This window comes from Schistocerca serialis, chromosome 4, assembly GCF_023864345.2.
Source record: "Schistocerca serialis cubense isolate TAMUIC-IGC-003099 chromosome 4, iqSchSeri2.2, whole genome shotgun sequence".
NCBI classification, from domain to species: Eukaryota; Metazoa; Arthropoda; class Insecta; order Orthoptera; family Acrididae; genus Schistocerca; species Schistocerca serialis.
The window spans coordinates 661,434,718-661,454,675 of NC_064641.1; the positions used below are offsets into that span (position 1 = coordinate 661,434,718).

Genomic DNA, 19,958 nt, shown 5'->3' on the forward strand with positions numbered 1-19,958 from the left:
AAGTAACAATGCGGAGGCGATCGAACCACAGTATTGACCGTGTAGGTATGGTTAAACTACAGACAACATGAGCCGATTGAATGACGAACTAATCGGCTGTCGGACCCCCTCGGTCTAATAGGCGCTGCTCATGCATGGTTGTATACATCTTAGGCGGGTTTAGTGACATCTCTGAACAGTCAAGGGGACTGTGTCCGTGGTACAATATCCACAGTCAACGTCTATCTTCAGGAGTTCTGGGAAACAGGGTGACACAAAACTTTTTTTGGCGTGTGTATTATTGCAGCGAAGCCCCCACATAGGTCCTGCTGAGTCCCAACGCTCTGTGAAACTTAGTTTGAGTATCGCTGCTGTAAAGTATCGGGTTAGCGAGGGAGGAGGTTTTCTGGTATAGAACTAACAAAGTGTACTGAATGTATGGACACATGTTTGATTGATACACTAGCAAGTGTCATGAACATGCTGAAAAACTTGCAGACGCTTGAAAACAGATGTCAACTTTCCTGCGAAAGACAATTTACAGGGCCTTAAGAACCAGTATGAAGAGAGGTTTCTAGGAGTGTACTACAGCCCCCGACATATTGCTCCTGTATGGTCCATGAATTAGAATAGACTGAAAACTGCGGGCACAAAGGCGTACAAGCAATCCTGCTTCCCCTTCCTCATACGCAAATGGGACTGGAAGAAACCATAATACGTATTCTGACAGGTATTATCTTCTGCCATCTACTTAACGGTTTTTCGCAGAATATGTCATATCTTTGGTTGCAGACGAGACGCTGTCAGTTTGCAGTGCCGTAAAGCATTAATCCGGTAGTTGAAGATAATTTCTTCTATATACACTAAATAAAAAAAATCATCCTTCCAATCGCATTAATAATTAAAAGTTCAGTAGAATAACACAGCTCCTGTTGCTATGCCGTAGTCATTGGAAGGATGCAGGCCAACAACTGCATGGAAAACTAGGGTAACAGGATTAATGCACCAGGTCACACGTATTGCAAAACCTAGTACTGTCCTTGAACAAGTAGTAGAGGATAGTGAGGCACAGGCCAGGAATATGAGTAAAGAGGAAAAGGCATTGGTGTTGGGGGAGCAGGAAACAGTTGGTCAAGAATGGAGAACACACCATTAGGAGTGACCAGGAATAGCTAGGTGCAGCACCATCTCCGGCAAATGTGGGCTTCGTTTAGGTTCTGCAGTGTCATGATCGATCTTGCATGAACAAAGCTACACCACACAGCTAATCAGGAACTGCTGCTGAGTTCGCTCAGGGCTCATATTGGTAGTGTGCCATCTACTGATACTGAAAGATGGTGATACAAACGGCCTACATCTTAACTAACAGGAAGGGGCAAGACGAATCAAATGAACTGATTCCTGGAAATATAAGTAGGGGCAGGGCTACGTCACCAATTACGAAATTCATTTGATTACAAGTGTGAAAGATGATCACCTTTTAGGTTAAATACCTCATTTCGACAGACTGCTTTAAAATACGTCCAGATAAATGAGGTGCCGTACCAAAACATAATCTTGTTTGTATAATCTTATCATAATGTAACAAAATGTCAGAGGACTGAAAAACAAAGTTAACGAATGTTCATCCATCGGTGTTGCTGCTTTACAGATATAATCAGTGGGTATAAGGTTGGCCTGTTATGCAAACTGCTTTTTCAAATAAAACCCAACATTTTTCTGCACCTTCGTACTATCATCAGTGGATATCCTTCAATCAAATTTTTAAAATAAGAACCTATTTTAAATGATAATTATTCTACGAAAATTAGACCTAAAACAGTTTTTGACTGTTGTTATTACGTAATTTTTCTACGTTTTTCTATTAAGTAGGAATCTCTCTGCCTTATCGGATACTTGTAGTTTGTCATCTTTTACTAAATGATGTTCATGTGAGTTTGGTTGGCCAGTTAACACATCAGTTTACAGAGATACGTAACTTTGTTACATGAAAATATTCGTATATTCTAACACAAAAAAAGGACGCACCACCAAAGAATTATCCGAGTGGGACGGAAATCGGTACATGTGATGTACATGTACAGATTAACGAATGATTACAGTTTCAGAAAAAGTGGATGATTTCCAGAATGAGATTTTCACTCTGCAGTGGAGTGTGCGCTGATATGAAACTTCCTGACAGATTAAAACTGTGTGCCGGACCGAGACTCGAATGTCCCGAGTTCGAGTCTCGGTCCGGCGCACAGTTTTAGTCTGCCAGGAAGTTTCAGTGGATGATTTATTCAAGAGGAAAAGCTTCACATACTGAGCTAGTCAATAATGCGTTGGCCCACCTCTGATCCTTAAGCAAGCTGTTATTCGGCTTGACATTAATTGACAGAGTTGTTGGATGCCCTCCTAAGGGATATAGTGCCAAACATTGTGCCAAATTCTGTCCAATTGGCTCGTTAGATCGTCGAAGGCCCGAGCTGGTTGGAGGGACCTGCCCGTACGGCTCCAAATATTCTCGATTGACGAGAGATCCGGCAACCTTGATGGAGAAGGTAGGCTTTGGCAAGCAGGAAGACAAGCAGTAGAAACTCTCGCCGTCTGCGGGCGGGCATTACTTTGGTGAAATGTAAGCCCAGGATGGCTTGTCTTGAAGGGCAACAAAACAGAGCGTGGAATATTGTCAGCCGGTCGGAGTGGCCGTGCGGTTCTAGGCGCTACAGTCTGGAACCGAGCGAGCGCTACGGTCGCAGGTTCGAATCCTGCCTCGGGCATGGATGTGTGTGATGTGCTTAGGTTAGTTAGGTTTAATTAGTTCTAAGTTCTAGGTGACTGATGACCTCAGAAGCTAAGTCGCATAGTGCTCAGAGCAATTTGAACCATTTGAATTTGAATATTGTCGAAGTACCGCTGTGCTGTAAGGGTGCCGCAGATGACAACCGAAGGGGTGCTTCTATGAAAGGAAATGGTACCCCAGACCATCACTCATGCCAGTCGGTCCGTCATGGTCGGCGACAGCAAGTTTGGTATCCTACCACTACCCGGGGTGTCTCCAGCCAACTCTTCGTTGGGCGTCGGGGCTCATTTCGAAGCCGTGCTCCTCATTTAAGACAATTCTGCTCCAGACAATGACATTCCAGGGCGAAGACTTTTCTCTTCATATTGATGTGGTATCATGGATACCAGAGACATCATAAAGAAACAGACAGTCTCGAGGCACTCACACAGGAAGCTGACTGGAAGGATGTATATAGTGTGACAGATGTCAGTTCAAAATTTAACGTACCCCCCATTACCCCAAAACGTCTCGAGCATATATTAATAACAAACAGAGAAACGTTAAGACTTGTTTTAATGCTTCAGATGTTCTACGTAGTCTCCCCACACTTGAGTACAACGCACAGGACCGTGACCTAGGCAGTTTGGTCCAATAAAACTTACCAAAACAACACACAGAACGTTCATACGACGATACGCAACACTCAAAAAGGACCTTCTTTGGAATACTGTTAAACTCGGGGGTCACATTGGTTAAAGTTGGAATGTTGATTACGTCGTCAACGCGTTGACCCTTAGTGTGAATTTCTGCACTTTGTCTTTCTTTTCTCTTTTTAACTAGACAAGGATTGTCTGCATTAATTTTTAGCTTCAGTCAAATCACGGCTGGCGTCCACATCGTTGCTTGTGTTCGGTAGTCAAGGTGCGTCGGACAAACTTTTCACACACTTTAGTCTGCTTAGGAACATTATATAGAATGTCTCGAACATTTGATTTAGGGATGTTACTCCACTGCAATTTGTGACACAATAATGTTGACACACTACAGAAAAACGTCTGCTATTTAATACCGCCTGTTCACAACTCACTGGTCGAATGCACAGCTATTGTTTACAATTGGTAGTTCAAGCTACCACCGTAGTTACAGCGCTGAGGTTGCTTATACGCTAGGAATAAAAATCAGTCTCAGAACTTTTTTGACAGACGGTGTATACATTAAAGGATTTGTATCAGTCTTAAACAGCTGCTTTCCAATGAAAATAATAAATATTGGTAATAATAAAAGATTAAAAAAGGAATCAAAATACCATACACTAGGAATATTGTTCTGTCTTAAGGAAAGTGATCAAAAAATCACAAAATGTCCGTGTAATATCTGAAATCAACAATTCAGACAATAATAATCGATAGGGGCATTCTGCGAAATGTGGACCAATAGTAATAAACGATCCCTAGAGAACAAGGTTCAAATGGCTCTGAGCATTATGGGACTTAACTTCTAAGGTCATTAGTCCCATAGAACTTAGAACTACTTAAACCTAACTAACCTAAGGACAGCACACACATCCATGCCCGAGGCAGGATTCGAACCTACGACCGTAGCGGTCGCGCGGTGTCAGACTGTAGCGCCTTTAACCGCTTGCCCACCCCGGCCGGCAGAGAACAAGGAACAGAACATGTCATATGGACACAGGGGCGTAAATGCATGGTTTCTCTGCTACGGCGTATTTATTAATTCATCGTGTACTGTACAATGTCATGAGACCAACGTTGGACGAGGCGTTTGAAGTGACTTATACTGTCCTCTAAGCATTTGCGAACACGGCACAGCAGCGATTGTTGCACACATTCAGATGTGCCACCCTGCAACCGAATGACGTCATAGACAACATGAATGCGTTGTTGCAGTGTCTGCACATCCGGGATGGGCCTCAAAAATACGACTTCGTCCAGGAAGAAATCTAAAGGGCTGAGGTCCAGCGACCAGGTAGAGCATGCGATTGGACCACCTCGTCCGATCCATCAGCCGGACTAGATGTTGTCGAGATGCCTCCGCACAGAAATGCGAAACTGAGCTGGGGCACCATCAAGTAGTATTAGGGCTTAAGTGCAGGGAGTGTGGTGGGTGGTACAGCACCTCCAAGACCCCTCGATCGAACAAATCGGTCACAACATGAGCTGTAAACGCCCGGGCACTGTCCTGCGAAATGATGGGCAGGCTCTGCAGAAAGTGTCGCCGTTTCTTTCTCTAAGCTGGTCGCCGGATTTTCTGCAGTATCCGCCCATCACTTTGCAGGAGAAACTTCGGGCGCATGTGGCGCAAGTTGTGAGCGATTCGTTCGATCGATGGAATCTGACTTAAGCCCTTGTTATTTAAGAGAGATTTAATATTGAAGGAAGCACTTTATGGCATTCGCTTCAGAACTGTTACACACATTCGTCTGGCAGTAACAGACTGCTCCACTAGAACTATCAGAGCAACTGGCGCTGTTAAGGGTATCCTACGACTAGCACATCGCTGGCAACGGGTTGTACACATTGCTGGGACTACTTTTAAGCACAGCAAAACTTTGAAACATGTATCTGGTTTGTGCAAGGCGTAAACAAGTATTTGCCACTATTAAAGTTGCAGCCCTGATTGGTTCGCGTATTAACCGAATTATTCATTCATGCATATGCCCCCAGGGGGTAGCCCTAGCAATAATGGTACGTACAGACATTTCAGCAGTTACACCAAACTTACATATTTACATACATACAGTTATACATATTTAACTATCTACTGAATAAACTAAGTCTTCTTTTCATGACTGATATATTCCTGTAGATTAAGTTCTTCCAGATGCAATTGACATGTAACTAGTACAACTGATGAGTGGTTGGGGTATAAAGTTGATAAAATTGAGCATAAAAGTTCCCTTAGGGATATGTCCAGAGAAAGGGAACATCACTAAATTTTGGCGACTGCATTCCGTTTAACTGAAAAGGTGTGATGATGTCCAATAATTTAAAATCATTTCAATCTAGCCCTTAAACAATAATCCAGCCATTTGTGTAGAAGCTAAACATATTGTACAAGTCAAAAAAATTCTAAGGAAATTAATGAATTATGACAAATATTTCTCGCGAATAAATCACTTCCAGCAATTGGCAGTATATGCTTATATAGCAAGTGAGGAAATCATCAAACAATTTAAAAATGTATTATATCTAATATTTCTTTTGATAACACCTCAGTATTTGCCGAAAGAACATTGTCGGTGATTGGTACAAATTAGCGAGAAGAGAGACATGGACGTTCAATAAATTGAAATAAAAAAGTAATTGTTCATTTATTTAAACATGCATTTATAATGTAGCACCAGCTATTAACCTTTCAGAACCAACCAAAAATCCATTTTTAATGTCAGATATAAGTAAATGAACACAAATTTTGAAATTTTAAGAAATGTACCTTTTATACATTTCTCCTTGAAATAAGATAATTTACTTGTCTCCAAAACAGTTGGCCGTCCTGGGCATGGTTCACGTATAACCGGAAAAATTGGAATAGTACATCAGTGAAACCACTCAAACCGGAGAAACTGGACCGCGCCTGCTCGTCATCAACGACTTCGCTCAAATTTATGGCATGTGCAGGGCTTGTCCAGAGATAACTGACAAAAGATGGATCTCAAGACGGCCAGTCATTTAGAAATAAATAGTATTTTTGCTAGAGACTTGGCAAGGTACGAGATATTTATGTTAACTTCTTTCCCAAACAGGGGTCGGCAAAGCGGAAGGAATACCGGAAGTTAATCCGAGGGTAGTGGGTTCGAATCCCTACGCAGCATTCTTTTTATTTTTATTTATATGCCAACTAGCTCCGCAGATGATGAGGAGATGGAAGAACTGTATGACGAGATAAAAGAAATTATTCAGATAGTTAAGGGAGACGAAAATTTAATTGTGACGGGGAGTTGGAATTCGATAGTAGGGAAAGAAAGAGAAGGAATAATTGCACGTGAATGTGGAAAGAAATGAAAGAGGAATCCGCCTGGTAGAACTTTACACAGGCCATAATTTAATCACCGTTAACACTTGGTATAAGACCCACTAAAAAAGTTGTAAAAGTGGAAGGGTCTTGGAGAAACTGGAAGGTTTCAGATTGATTGTATAGTGGTAAGACAGAGATTTAGGAACTATGTTTTAAATTTTAAAACATTTCCAGGGGCAGATGTGGACCCCTCACCACAATTTATTGGCTATGAACTGTAGATTAAAGCTGAAGAAATCGGAAAAAGTAGAGAATTGAGGAAATGGGATAAGCTGAAAGAACCAGAGGTTGCTGAGAGTTTCAGAGGGAGCAATAGGCAACGGTTGGCCACTACAGGTAAAAGAATACAGTAGAAGACGAATAGGTAGCTTTAAGATAGGAAATATTGAAAGGAGCAGAGTATTAAATAGGTAAAAAGAAAAGGTCTAGTGAAGATCCTTGGATAACGCCGGAGATACTGAATTTAAGTGATGATAGGCGAAAATATAAATATTCAGAAAATGAGGCAGACGAAAGGGAATACAAACGTTTAAAAAATCAGATTGACAGGAAGTCCAGAACTGTTAAGCAGGATTGGCTAGAGGACAAACATAAGGTTTTAAAAGCTTATTTCGTTAGAGGAACGATAGATGTAACTTAAAGAGGCCTTTGGGGAAAAGAGAAGCAGCTGTATGAACATCAATAACTCAGATGGGAAACTAGTCGTAAGCAAAGAAGGGAAAGCTGAAAGGTAGAAGGAGTATATAGAGGGTCTATAGGAGGGAGATAAACTTGAAAGCAATATTATAGAAAGTGAAGTGGGCGTAAAAGAAGATGAGATGGGAGGTACGATACGGCGAGAAGAATTTGAGAGATATAAATCGAAACAAGGCACCGGGAGTAGACGATATTCCTTCAGAACTACTGATAGCCAACCATGACAAAAGCTCTTCCATCTGGTGCGTGAGATGTGTGAGATAGGCAGAATACACTCAAACTTAAAGAAGAATGTAGTTATTCCAAATCCAAAGAAAGCAGTCACTGAAAGGTCTGAAAATTACTGAACTATCAGTTTAATAAGACTCGGTCGCAAAATACTAACACGAATTCTGTGCAGAAGAATGGAAAAACTGGTAGAAGCCGACATCAGGGGAGATCAGTTTGGATTCCGGATAAATATAGGAACAATCTGGGCAGTCCTGAGCCTACGACACATCTTAGAAGATAGGCCAAGAAAAGGCAAACCAACATTTCTAGCATTTGTAGACTTGGAGAAAGATTTTGACGTTGTTGAATACTCTCTTTGAAATTCTGAATGGTGCAGGGGTAAAATACAGGGTGAGAAAGGCTATTTAAAATTTGTACAGAAACCAGACTGCAGCTATAAGAGTCTAGCGGCATGAAAAGGAAGCAATGATTGAGTAGGGAGTGAGACAGGGTTGTAGCCTATCCCTGGTATTATTCAATATGTACATGGAACAAGCAGTAAAGGAAACCTACGAAAAATTTGCAGTAGGAATTAAGGTTCAGAGAGAAGCAATAAAAATTTTGAGCTTTGCCGATGACAATGAAATGCTGTCAGAGACAGCAAATGACTTGGAAGTGTAACTGAACGGATTGGACCTTGTCTTGAATGGAGGATACAAGATGAATATCAACAAAAGCAAAACAAGAATAATGGAATATAGGCGAGTTAAATCACATGACGCTTACGGAATTAGATTAGAAAACGAGACACTTAGAGTAGTAATGAGTTTTGTTATTTGGGCAGTGAAATAACTGATGTTGGCCGAAGTAGAGAGGATATAAAATGTAGACTGGCAATGGAAAGAGAAGCAATTCTGAAGAAGAGAAATTTGTTAACATCGAATATACATTTGAGTGTCAGGAAGTCTTTTCTGAAAGTATTTGTCTGGAGTGTTCCCGTAAATAGAAGTGAAACATGGACGATAAACAGTTTCGACAAGAAGAGAAGACGAGCTTTCGACATTCGGTGCAACAGGAGAAGGTTGAAGATTAGATGGATAGATCACGAAACTAATGACGAGGAACTGAATAGAATTTGGGAGACAAGAAATTTGTGGCACAACTTGACAATAGGAAGAAATTGGTTGATAGGACACATTCTGAACATCAAGGGATCACCAATTTAGTATTGCAGGGAAGTGCTAGTGGTAAAAATCGTAGAGGGAGACCAAGAGACGAAAACAGTAAACAGAATAAGAGGCTCGTACGAGACAGAGTAGCATGGAGAGCTGCATCAAACCAGTCTTCGACCTGAAGACCACAATTACAACGTTACTTACAGTGGGAAGGAACCATTATAATACTCCATAAATTGCATTTATTAAGATTTTCTTAAAAGAGATGAAAAGAAACTCAAAGGTAAATTTGGAATTGCGAATAAATTTCCAGGGATTGACTGTAAGGCATACACGAGATTTGTATATAAAACTACATTGTTTTATTATTTTTTAGTTGACGATTTACACGTACAGGAGAGATATTCATCGTAGAAACAGGGAAGCAGTAATTTTCTCGGCATCTTGCAGGCGTTTTTAACTCCCGCATTTTTACAATTATGTTCTTGTTTTAAAGTATCTATAGAACAGCAAAATGGTTTATATTTATAAAAGGTCATCTCTCACCGCACAGCTTGGCACCAAACCATGCGTAACAATACTGATCTACATCTACATCTACATCCATACTCCGCAAGCCACCTGACGGTGTGTGGCGGAGGGTACCTTGAGTACCTCTATCGGTTCTCCCTTCTATTCCAGTCTCGTATTGTTCGTGGAAAGAAGGATTGTCTGTATGCTTCTGTGTGGGTTCTAATCGCTCTGATTTTATCCTCATGGTCTCTTCGCGAGATATACGTAGGAGGGAGCAATATACTGCTTGACTCTTCGGTGAAGGTATGTTCTCGAAACTTTAACAAAAGCCCGTACCGAGCTACTGAGCGTCTCTCCGGCAGAGTCTTCCACTGGAATTTATCTATCATCTCTGTAACGCTTTCGCGATTACTAAATGATCCTGTAACGAAGCGCGCTGCTCTCCGTTGGATCTTCTCTATCTCTTCTATCAACCCTATCTTGTACGGATCCCACACTGCTGAGCAGTATTCAAGCAGTGGGCGAACAAGCGTACTGTAACCTACTTCCTTTGTTTTCGGATTGCGTTTCCTTAGGATTCTTCCAATGAATCTCAGTCTGGCATCTGCTTTACCGACGATCAACATTATATGATCATTCCATTTTAAATCACTCCTAATGCGTACTCCCAGATAATTTATGGTATTAACTGCTTCCAGTTGCTGACCTGCTATTTTGTAGCTAAATGATAAAGGATCTATCTTTCTGTGTATTCGCAGCACATTACACTTGTCTGCATTGAGATTCAATTGCCATTCCCTGCACCATGCGTCAATTCGCTGCAGATCCTCCTGCATTTCAGTACAATTTTCCATTGTTACAACCTCTCGATACACCACAGCATCATCTGCAAAAAGCCTCAGTGAACTTCCGATGTCATCCACCAGGTCATTTATGTATATTGTGGATAGCAACGGTCCTATGACACTCCCCTGCGGCACACCTGAAATCACTCTTACTTCGGAAGACTTCTCTCCATTGAGAATGATATGCTGCGTTCTGTTATCTAGGAACTCCTCAATCCAATCACACGATTGGTCTGATAGCCCATATGCTCTTACTTTGTTCATTAAACGACTGTGGGGAACTGTATCGAACGCCTTGCGGAAGTCAAGAAACACGGCATCTACCTGTGAACCCGTGTCTATGGCCCTCTGAGTCTCGTGGACGAATAGCGCCAGCTGGGTTTCACACGACCGTCTTTTCCGAAACCCATGCTGATTCCTACAGAGTAGATTTCTAGTCTCCAGAAAAGTCATTATACTCGAACATAATACGTGTTCCAAAATTCTACAACTGATCGACGTTAGATATATAGGTCTATGGTTCTGCACATATCTTCGACGTCCCTTCTTGAAAACGGGGATGACCTGTGCCCTTTTCCAATCCTTTGGAACGCTACGCTCTTCTAGAGACCTACGGTATACCGCTGCAAGAAGGGGGCAAGTTCCTTCGCGTACTCTGTGTAAAATCGAACTGGTATCCCATCAGGTCCAGCGGCCTTTCCTCTTTTGAGCGATTTTAATTGTTTCTCTATCCCTCTGTCGTCTATTTCGATATCTACCATTTTGTCATCTGTGCGACAATCTAGAGAAGGAACTACAGTGCAGTCTTCCTCTGTGAAACAGCTTTGGAAAAAGACATTTAGTATTTCGGCCTTTAGTCTGTCATCCTATGTTTCAGTACCATTTTGGTCACAGAGTGTCTGGACATTTTGTTTTGATCCACCAACCGCTTTGACATAAGACCAAAATTTCTTAGGATTTTCTGCCAAGTCAGTACATAGAACTTTACTTTCGAATTCATTGAACGCCTCTCGCATAGTCCTCCTCACACTACATTTCGCTTCGCGTAATTTTTGTTTGTCTGCAAGGCTTTGGCTATGTTTATGTTTGCTGTGAAGTTCCCTTTGCTTCCTCAGCAGTTTTCTAACTCGGTTGTTGTACCACGGTGGCTCTTTTCCATCTCTTACGATCTTACTTGGCACATACTCATCTAACGCATATTGTACGATGGTTTTGAACTTTGTCCACTGATCCTCAGCACTCGAGACAAAACTTTTGTGTTGAGCCGTCAGGTACTCTGTAATCTGCTTTTTGTCACTTTTGCTAAACAGAAAAATCTTCCTACCTTTTTTAATATTTCTATTTACGGCTGAACTCATCGATGCCGTAACCGCTTTATGATCGTTGATTCCCTGTTCTGCGTTAACTGTTTCAAATAGTTCGGGTCTGTTTGTCACCAGAAGGTCTAATATGTTATCGCCATGAGTCGGTTCTCTGTTTAACTGCTCAAGGTAGTTTTCAGATAAAGCACTTTAAAAAATTTCACTGGATTCTTTGTCCCTGCCACGCGTTATGAACGTTTGAGTCTCCCAGTCTATATCCGGCAAATTAAAATCTCCACCCAGAACTATAACATGGTGGGGAAATCTACTCTAAATATAGTCGTGCGGTAGCGTTCTCGCTTCCCACGCCCGGGTTCCTGGGTTCGATTCCCGGCGGGATCAGGGATTTTCTCTGCCTCGTGATGACTGGGTGTTGTGTGATGTCCTTAGGTTAGTTAGGTTTAAGTAGTTCTAAGTTCTACGGGACTGATGACCATAGATGTTAAGTCCCATAGTGCTCAGAGCCATTTGAATCTACTCGAAATATTTTCCAAATTATCCTTCAGGTACTCAGCCACAACAGCTGCTGAGCCAGGGGGCCTATAGCTGTAACCGTGACCTTTACCCAAATCATTTCACATTTCGGTGGAATGTATTTTCATACAATCTTCTCAGAATGCGATTACATACTTTTTCTCTCTCGATGAGATTAGAGCAGTTTTGATGTTTTCGACCAAAAATTGCACTAGTGGATCACATTTGAGGGGAATCCTACATTGGAAATTTATTCTCAATCCAAAATTTTCGTTTGCTTTTTCTTTTCATGCTTTTTATGAAAATCTTAATAAATACAATATACTGACACTATTTCGATTTATTTACAGTGTGATTAAAGTATAAATTGAAAATAAAACAATGGTTCTGCGTAGGGATTCGAACCCACAAGCCTCGAATTACTGTTCTATGGGCTTCCCGTTGTGATAACCGCAGGCTGGAAACGAGGTTACCGTAAGTAGCTGGTGCCTCGCCCGACTTGTGCCAGGAACGATGTTTTTTTCTAAACGCTTGGCCATCTGGAGCTCCCACTTTCGTCACTTTCATTTCTAGCATGCAATAAATTTGGACAAATCGGTGATGACAAGTGGGAGCGGTTCCCTTCTGAGTGAAAACATTCAGAGAACTGACGCAGCCATCAGAGACTTGACAGTCGGTTTCCTCACACTGAGTGAAACTAATCAAAGCTGGCGAGTGAGTCAAAACAGTCGAGGAGCTGACTAAGTCATATAGACTGGTTTCATTGTGTAGTTTAATTCGACTGAAAAGACCGAGTGAACAATCGAGAAGTCAATCGGTTGGTCCTTCACCAATCGAAAGTAGCAGCTGAGTTACCTCGCAAATTTCACGCCGAGCGCTGTTCAGCTAGCAAGGAATTCTGGTACCACTATCCAGTAGGCGTGTTCATTTACTGAAATTGAATATGATTTCATCCAGAATGAACAGCAGTATATATTCCGTGAAGACTTGACGGAATAACGATTCGAACATTAATCACACTTGTATGAATGCATGGTTTCGTGGCGATATGATTAATAAAATTTTCTCGGGCTTCCAGCCGCGTCAGGTGGTTAAAATCCCACGAGCTTTCGATCGATCTCTCCTCAGTCATTGTCAAGTGGTAAAACTGACTGGTGTGCCAGTCAGTCTTACCACTTGACAATGACTGAGGAGAGATTGGACGAAAGCTCGTGGGATTTTGACCACCTGACGCGTCTGGAAGCCCGAGAAATTTTATTAATTAATCACACTTCATTATCAATTGAACAGAAGGATATGTACGATGCTTATGGTTCGTTTCCAGTAAACACAAAGAAATGACAACAACAAAAAAAGGCCAAGTACGACAAGAGCCCACGCGCTAAGGGTTCCTTACAAACTTAATTCGATGTATAATGAATTCATCCATCCCGAGAACCGAGAATCTCGACCGCTTCAGCCTGTTGTCGACATTAATAATGGTAACATATCTGTCCTCAGAATTCCAAGATTTTCGAGAATGTTTTAATGTTAAGCTTGTAGTCGCCTAACAAATGGCAGAGGAAATTAATTTTTATCTGATTTTTTCTTTACTTGTACTGAGAAACTTTGTTTTTTGCCAAATTTTATTATGTTAGGTCAAAGGGAACTACCATAGGTGCTAATGAGCGAGTTTGCGAGTATCAGAATATGTGACACAAACAGCCGTATATTTTGACTGCATTGACTTAGAAGCTTCAATTTCTACACCACCGAGAGAATGTAGACCTTAGTATGACACATAAATTTCAGCTTGATACGTCTAAGGTCTAGATGTTCCTGAGAAAAACTGTTTTTGACTGACGGACGGACAGGAAGACGAACAGCAAAGTGATCCTCTAAGGCTTCCGTTTTTACCGTTTGGGATACGGAACCCTGAAAAGAATGGTATATCTTTCAAGTCCAAGTAGCAAGCCTGAGTTATATGTCCGTACAGATCACTTGTAAATTTGGACAGACGGCATAAATCAGCTGACTGTGTTAGAACTGTAGCGAGTAATAATTATAGCCAAATAAAGGTCAATTACGTCCCTTAATAACTGTATACAGCCTACGGATCCCAGTTCTAAGGATCTGTGAAAAGTAATAGTATCTAACTTTATCTGTTCCAAGTAGGTAACAAGATTTAGCTAGAGGAGGCTAGTGTTTATTTACAAGCAGTCACAAAAGGAAGGTGATGACTGGGTGTTGTGTGCTGTCCTTAGGTTAGTTAGGTTTAAGTAGTTCTAAGTTCTAGGGGACTGATGACCATAAATGTTAAGTCCCATAGTGCTCAGAGCCATTTGAACCGTTTTCGAACAAAAGGAAGCATACGAATTCTTGGAAAATTACCAACTAAGTGCCCCTTCACGGATAATTTTTAAATGTCAGTGGGCATGGAACGGTTAGCAGAATGGAAGACACTGGATTAATGCAGAAATTTTGCCATGTTAAGAGAGTAAAAATGCTCATCCCGAACAAGTTCAGAGTGCTGTTTACATGTGCAAAACGAGTAAGAAAGTAAGAGATAAGGAGAAGTCTCTGGTGTAAACATGATGTAAACAATGGCTCACCGGCCCTGTCCTGCGGCGCCGCCGTTGCAGCTCCCGTCATCTTGTTTCTGAAGTAAAACACTTGTCTGCTGAAGGCCTCTGCCGCCGCCACCGACTCCACGACTCTATGCTAGTGCGCCTCTTTTTATACTCTTCGGCGCCTCCAGTACAGAACGACGAAGGCGTAACGGGAGAGGTGTATTTTAAAAGATGCTGAGACACTCCAGAAATCACTCAACACTCCCCTGTTGCTGTCGCGTGTTGTGTAATAGCTGTATTACGTCACTTTACATCTGAGCTTGCCTCCCTGCTAGGCCGTATGAATCTCCCGTCCTGCTGAAGATGAAGCTTAATGCGTACTAAGCACGGTGCAAACAACTTCTCGCGTGGGGCGGCTCACACGTCACAAAGAGAAGAGCTTGCAGTACTGGATCCGCGGAACGCTGCCCGTAGGTTTCAGTCTTCACTAATACAGAAAGCGAAACACGTGGAGGAAATGTTGGCTTACATGAATAGTAGCTCGTACACATCAAAATCAAACATGACGTAGGACAACACGTCTCTGACACCCGCTGGTCCTATCGAGCCTGTACTTCCATGCACTTGATTCATGTAAACAATTCCTTCCTTTCTTAATGTCAGTTTACACGAAGATATGTATTCGGCAAGGCACTGTACAGTGGTGGGGGATACTTAGCACCAATATTATCATCTTTTTGTCCTGTATCATTCGCGTATTGAGAGAGGTAAAAATAAATGTCTATATGCCCCTCTCTACGTATCCTAATTGTCTTGTCCTGTCCCACGATTCGTACACGAGATATGCAATGGTGGCAGCATACTGGTAGCACAATCTTCTTCGAACACCAATTCCCTATATTTATCAGAACAATTTGGCAAGAGCTCCGTCGTCTTTCTTCCAAGGATTCCCTATTACTTTAAACTTTCGTATTTTCATAATGTGGGCTACATGCACAATTTACGATCCAGCTGATAAGGACTCCAAACAATGGAACATTACTCTAGCGACATGCATTCGGTTAACTTTAAATATTTACTCCAACTTTCCATAACCCTTCTAACAAATCTAAGCTGTCCATTAGCATTACGTGATACGACTATTACGTGACTGCCCCACTTCATTCCACTTCTGGTGGTGGTGATGATGATGATAAGGTCCCATACTCCGAGGAGCGCAGGGGACAATGCGAGAGACCCGCACTGCCGACTAGACAAGGTCCTAGTGAGGTAGTTTGCGGTTGCCTACCTCCGACCGTAATGGGGATGAATGATCATGATGAAGACGACACATCAACACCCGGTCATCTCGAGGCAGGGAAAATCCCCGACCCCGCCGGGAATCGAACCCAGGACCCCGTGCGCGGGAAGCGGGAAGGCTGCCTCAAGACCATGAGCTGCTTCTGGCATCACCACTAAACACTTATTCGTTGGAACGTGCTCAAAATTGTCACCACAAATTTAGTAATCGGGTATACCTTGTTTTTTCTCTTTCTTATAGACATTATTTTACATCTGACAACGTCTAAACAGAGCTGCAATTCATGAAAACAAGTGGAATTCGTGATCAAGACATTTCGCGATCGTCCAGCGGCTGTACTATGCTAGTCTTTAGCATCTTCGAAGAACAATATTATAATATTGATGATGCTCCTCGTATTTAATGAATTGTTTATGTATATTAAGAATTTACAGTGCAAATTATACTTCCTTGAATCACAACCGTTGTTATCTATATCTACAACTATACTCTGCAAACCACTGCGAAGTCCGTGGGAGAGGATACTCCCATTGTATCATTTATTAGTGCATTTTTCGTTCCATTCACGTATGGGGCGCACGAAGAAAGTTTAAATGCCTCTATGAACGCTGTAATTGGCCTGTTTTTGCCTTCTAGACGTCTATGGGACCGATAAGTAGGGGGCTGTAGCATATTCCTAACTTCATCACTTAAGTTGGATCGAAGAACTTTGTGAGTGTGCTTTCACGGAATAAAATTTGGTCACTGGAAATCCGCAACTGAGCTTGGTAGATTCAGATAATGAGCCGCATCAGTTGTAAATAGTTTTATTCGTTCTATCATGACGATTGAAGCGGTTTATTATCTGATTTCTTGGAATAGTTTGAGTCTGTGCCAGTCAGTTTAGGTCTTTCAGTATCTGAGTGACACTCTCCCTTGGCGCAAACAAACCTGTGACTTGGTGGTGCCCTCCTTTGTATTCCTTCAATATCTGCCGTCAGTTCTATCTGGTATGAGCCCCAAATATTTGAGCAATATTCTAGGATGCGTCGCATGAGTATTTTGTATGCAATCTCCTTTCCAGATTGACTGCATTTCCCTAATACTCTACCAATGAATCGGAGGCTGCCATCTGCTTAGCTATGACTGAGCCTATATGATCGTTCCAGTTCACTTTCGTAGAATTAGTTACACCAAAATATTTGTATTAGTTGACCGATTCCAGCAGCGAGTCTTTATATTATAGTCATAGGATACTACGTGGAGTGATAAATTTTAGTTCTGAAAATTTAAAGCAAGTTACCGATCTTTGCACTGCTTTGAAATCTTATCCAGAGCTGTCTGGATATTTATGCAGCTTTTTTCCGAAAGTACTTCATAATACGCAACTGAATCAACTGGGAAGAGTCTGAGGTTACCGTTGATTTTGTCTGCAAAGTCTGTAATGTACAACATGAACAGCAAGGATCCCAGTACACTTCCTTGGAGCTCACTTGTGATTGCTTCTACACCTATCTATGACTCTCCATCCAAGATAACGGGCTGTGTTCTGCCAACCAACAAAGTCTCAGTTCAGCCACAAATCTTACCTAATAGCCCATACCATCGTACTCTCGATAACAAGAGAGTGTGTGGTACTGAAACTTCCTGGCAGATTAAAACTGTGTGCCGGACAGAGACTCGAACTCGGAACCTTTACCTTTCGCGGGCAAGTGCTCTATCGTTCCATTAAGTTTCGAGTGTGCATCCGTAAGAAATTTCCTTCTTTTTCTAATATTTCGGCTGTATAACGTTCAGCCATCTTCAGAGTAAGCCGCAAGACTGCCGCTCCAATTTTTTTTTTTTTTCTTTATTGTGATTTTGATCACCTTACACAAAGGTGGGCTGTCAGCAGCATAGTACGCCGCTCTTCAGCCTTGAGTTTTACAATAAGTAATGCATATAGGTGACACAGAGGATACAATCAAAACGGCGGGCAAAAAATGTAGACACTAAAAAACAAAAAACATGGAGCCGTTCATGCTGGACGAGAAATATCACTAACACTAGTTGACACGGCGCACGTAACATGGATGACGGCGACGGCACACGTGAACAGTGGTGGCGTGACGGCGAAAGAACACTAAACACAAACAAAGGCACACACACGAGACACTGATGGCGATGATCTCCGGCGCGCGAATGTTCACTGAGCGTGTGTGAGTCCGGGGACCTGCCAAGAGAGGAGGAGGAAGAAGGGGAGTGGGAGAGGGAGAGGGGAGAGCAGAGATGCCATGGGCAGGGGAGAGAGGGGGAGGGAGGAAGGGGGAGGGGAAGCCCGGAGGAAGAGGGGCGGAGGAAGGGGGATGGGGGAAAAGGAAAGAGAAGGGAGGGAGGGTGCTTAAAGGAAAGGACACAGGAAGTGGGGGGGAGGATCAAAGTTGATAGGAGGGGTAGATGAAGGGGAGAGGACATCATCAGGGAGGGGGAGCTGCCAGAAGCCACCTTGGGAGAGGGTAAGGAGGGTGGAGAGATGGAGACCTGGTGGGACGTGGGAATACAGGCGCGGCAGCGGGCGGGGGTGGGAGAGGATGGGTGAGACAAGTGGGTGAGGAGGATCGAGTTTGCGGGAGGTGTACAGGATCCGTATCCTTTCAAGGAAAAGGAAGAGGTGGGGGAAGGGGATGAGATCATACAGGATACGCGTAGGGGAGGGGAGACGGATGCGATAGGTGAGGCGGAGAGCATGGCGTTCAAGGATTTGGAGGGATTTATAAAAGGTAGGGGGGGCAGAGATCCAGGCCGGATGGGCGTAACAAAGGATAGTGCGGATGAGGGATTTATAGGTGTGGAGGATGGTGGAGGGGTCCAGACCCCACGTACGGCCGGAAACGAGCTTTAGGAGACGGAGTCGGGAGTGTGCCTTGGCTTGGATTGTCCGGAGATGGGGAGTCCAGGAGAGGCGACGGTCGAGGGTGACGCCAAGGTACCTAAGGGTGGGAGTGAGGGTGATACGACGGCCATAGATGGTTAGATATAAATCAAGGAGGCGGAAGGCAGGGGTGGTTTTGCCTACAATGATCGCCTGGGTTTTGGAGGGATTGACCTTGAGCAACCACTGGTTGCACCAAGCAGTGAACCGGTCAAGATGGGATTGGAGAAGGTGTTGAGAGCGCTGCAGGGTAGGGCAAGGGCAAGGAAGGCGGTGTCATCGGCAAACTGGAGAAGGTGGAGGGGGGTGACGGCGGCGGCATGTCCGCCGTATACAAAAGGTACAGAAGGGTGGAGAGGACGGAGCCTTGGGGCACACCGGCGGAGGGGAAAAAGGTGTCGGAATCTGTGTTATGGATGGTGACGTAGGAAGGACGGTGGGAGGGAAATGAGCCGATCAGACGACGACAAATTCAATTAATAGAGATAGTGGTTTCAATCTTGATAAATCATGGAATCCGGCACTTGCTGTAATAAACTCGCAAAGACGTCGTTAAGTGCAGCTCACAATGATAAATCGATATGCCAACACAGATCAACTGCGGAGTCATAGATACAACTCGCGCATTACGCACGTCTCTGCCACCGACCAACGTCTCTGGCGCATTTGCATCTGTGGCCGCATGCGCAAGTCGCGCGGTACAACAGTATAAAAGGACGAAGCGAGCACTGGAGCGGCAGTCTTGCGGCTCACTCTGAAGATGGCTGAACGTTATACAGCCGAAATATTAGAAGAAGAACGAGATTTCTTGCGGCTACACACCCGAAACTTAATGGAACAGTCTTTGCGCCGCCAAAACCTCAACATGCACATCAAGTGCTCTGTCATCTGAGCTACCCAAGCACGACTCACACCCCGTCCTCACAGCTTTACTTCTGCCAGTACCTCGTCTCCTACTTTCCAAACTTTACAGAAGCTCTCCTACGAACCTTGCAGAACTAGCACTCTTGAAAGAAAGGATAGAGCACTTGCCCGCGAAAGGCAAAGGTCCCGAGTTCGAGTCTCCGTCCGGCACACAGTTTTAATCTGCCAGGAAGTTTCATATCAGCGCACACTCCGCTGCAGAGTGAAAATCTCATTCTGTGTGGTACTGATTCAAACGCC

General features: G+C 43.1%; 1 protein-coding gene across 2 annotated transcripts in view; it reads right to left on the bottom strand.

Annotated features, from left to right (window-relative positions):
- Positions 1–18,056, bottom strand: part of LOC126474148 (sialin-like) — a 98,690-nt gene extending 80,634 nt beyond the window's left edge. The window contains exon 1 of one of the 2 annotated variants that reach the window (XM_050101603.1): positions 17,928–18,056. Coding sequence is in view for 1 of the 2 variants with exons in the window: in XM_050101602.1 (XP_049957559.1) it covers positions 14,647–14,686 (40 nt within the window). In the remaining variant the exon portion in view is untranslated. Of the gene's footprint in view, positions 1–14,646; positions 14,779–17,927 lie in introns of those variants that run through there. The other variant, XM_050101602.1, reaches the window with a different exon arrangement.
- Between the last annotated feature and the right edge of the window lie 1,902 nt (positions 18,057–19,958).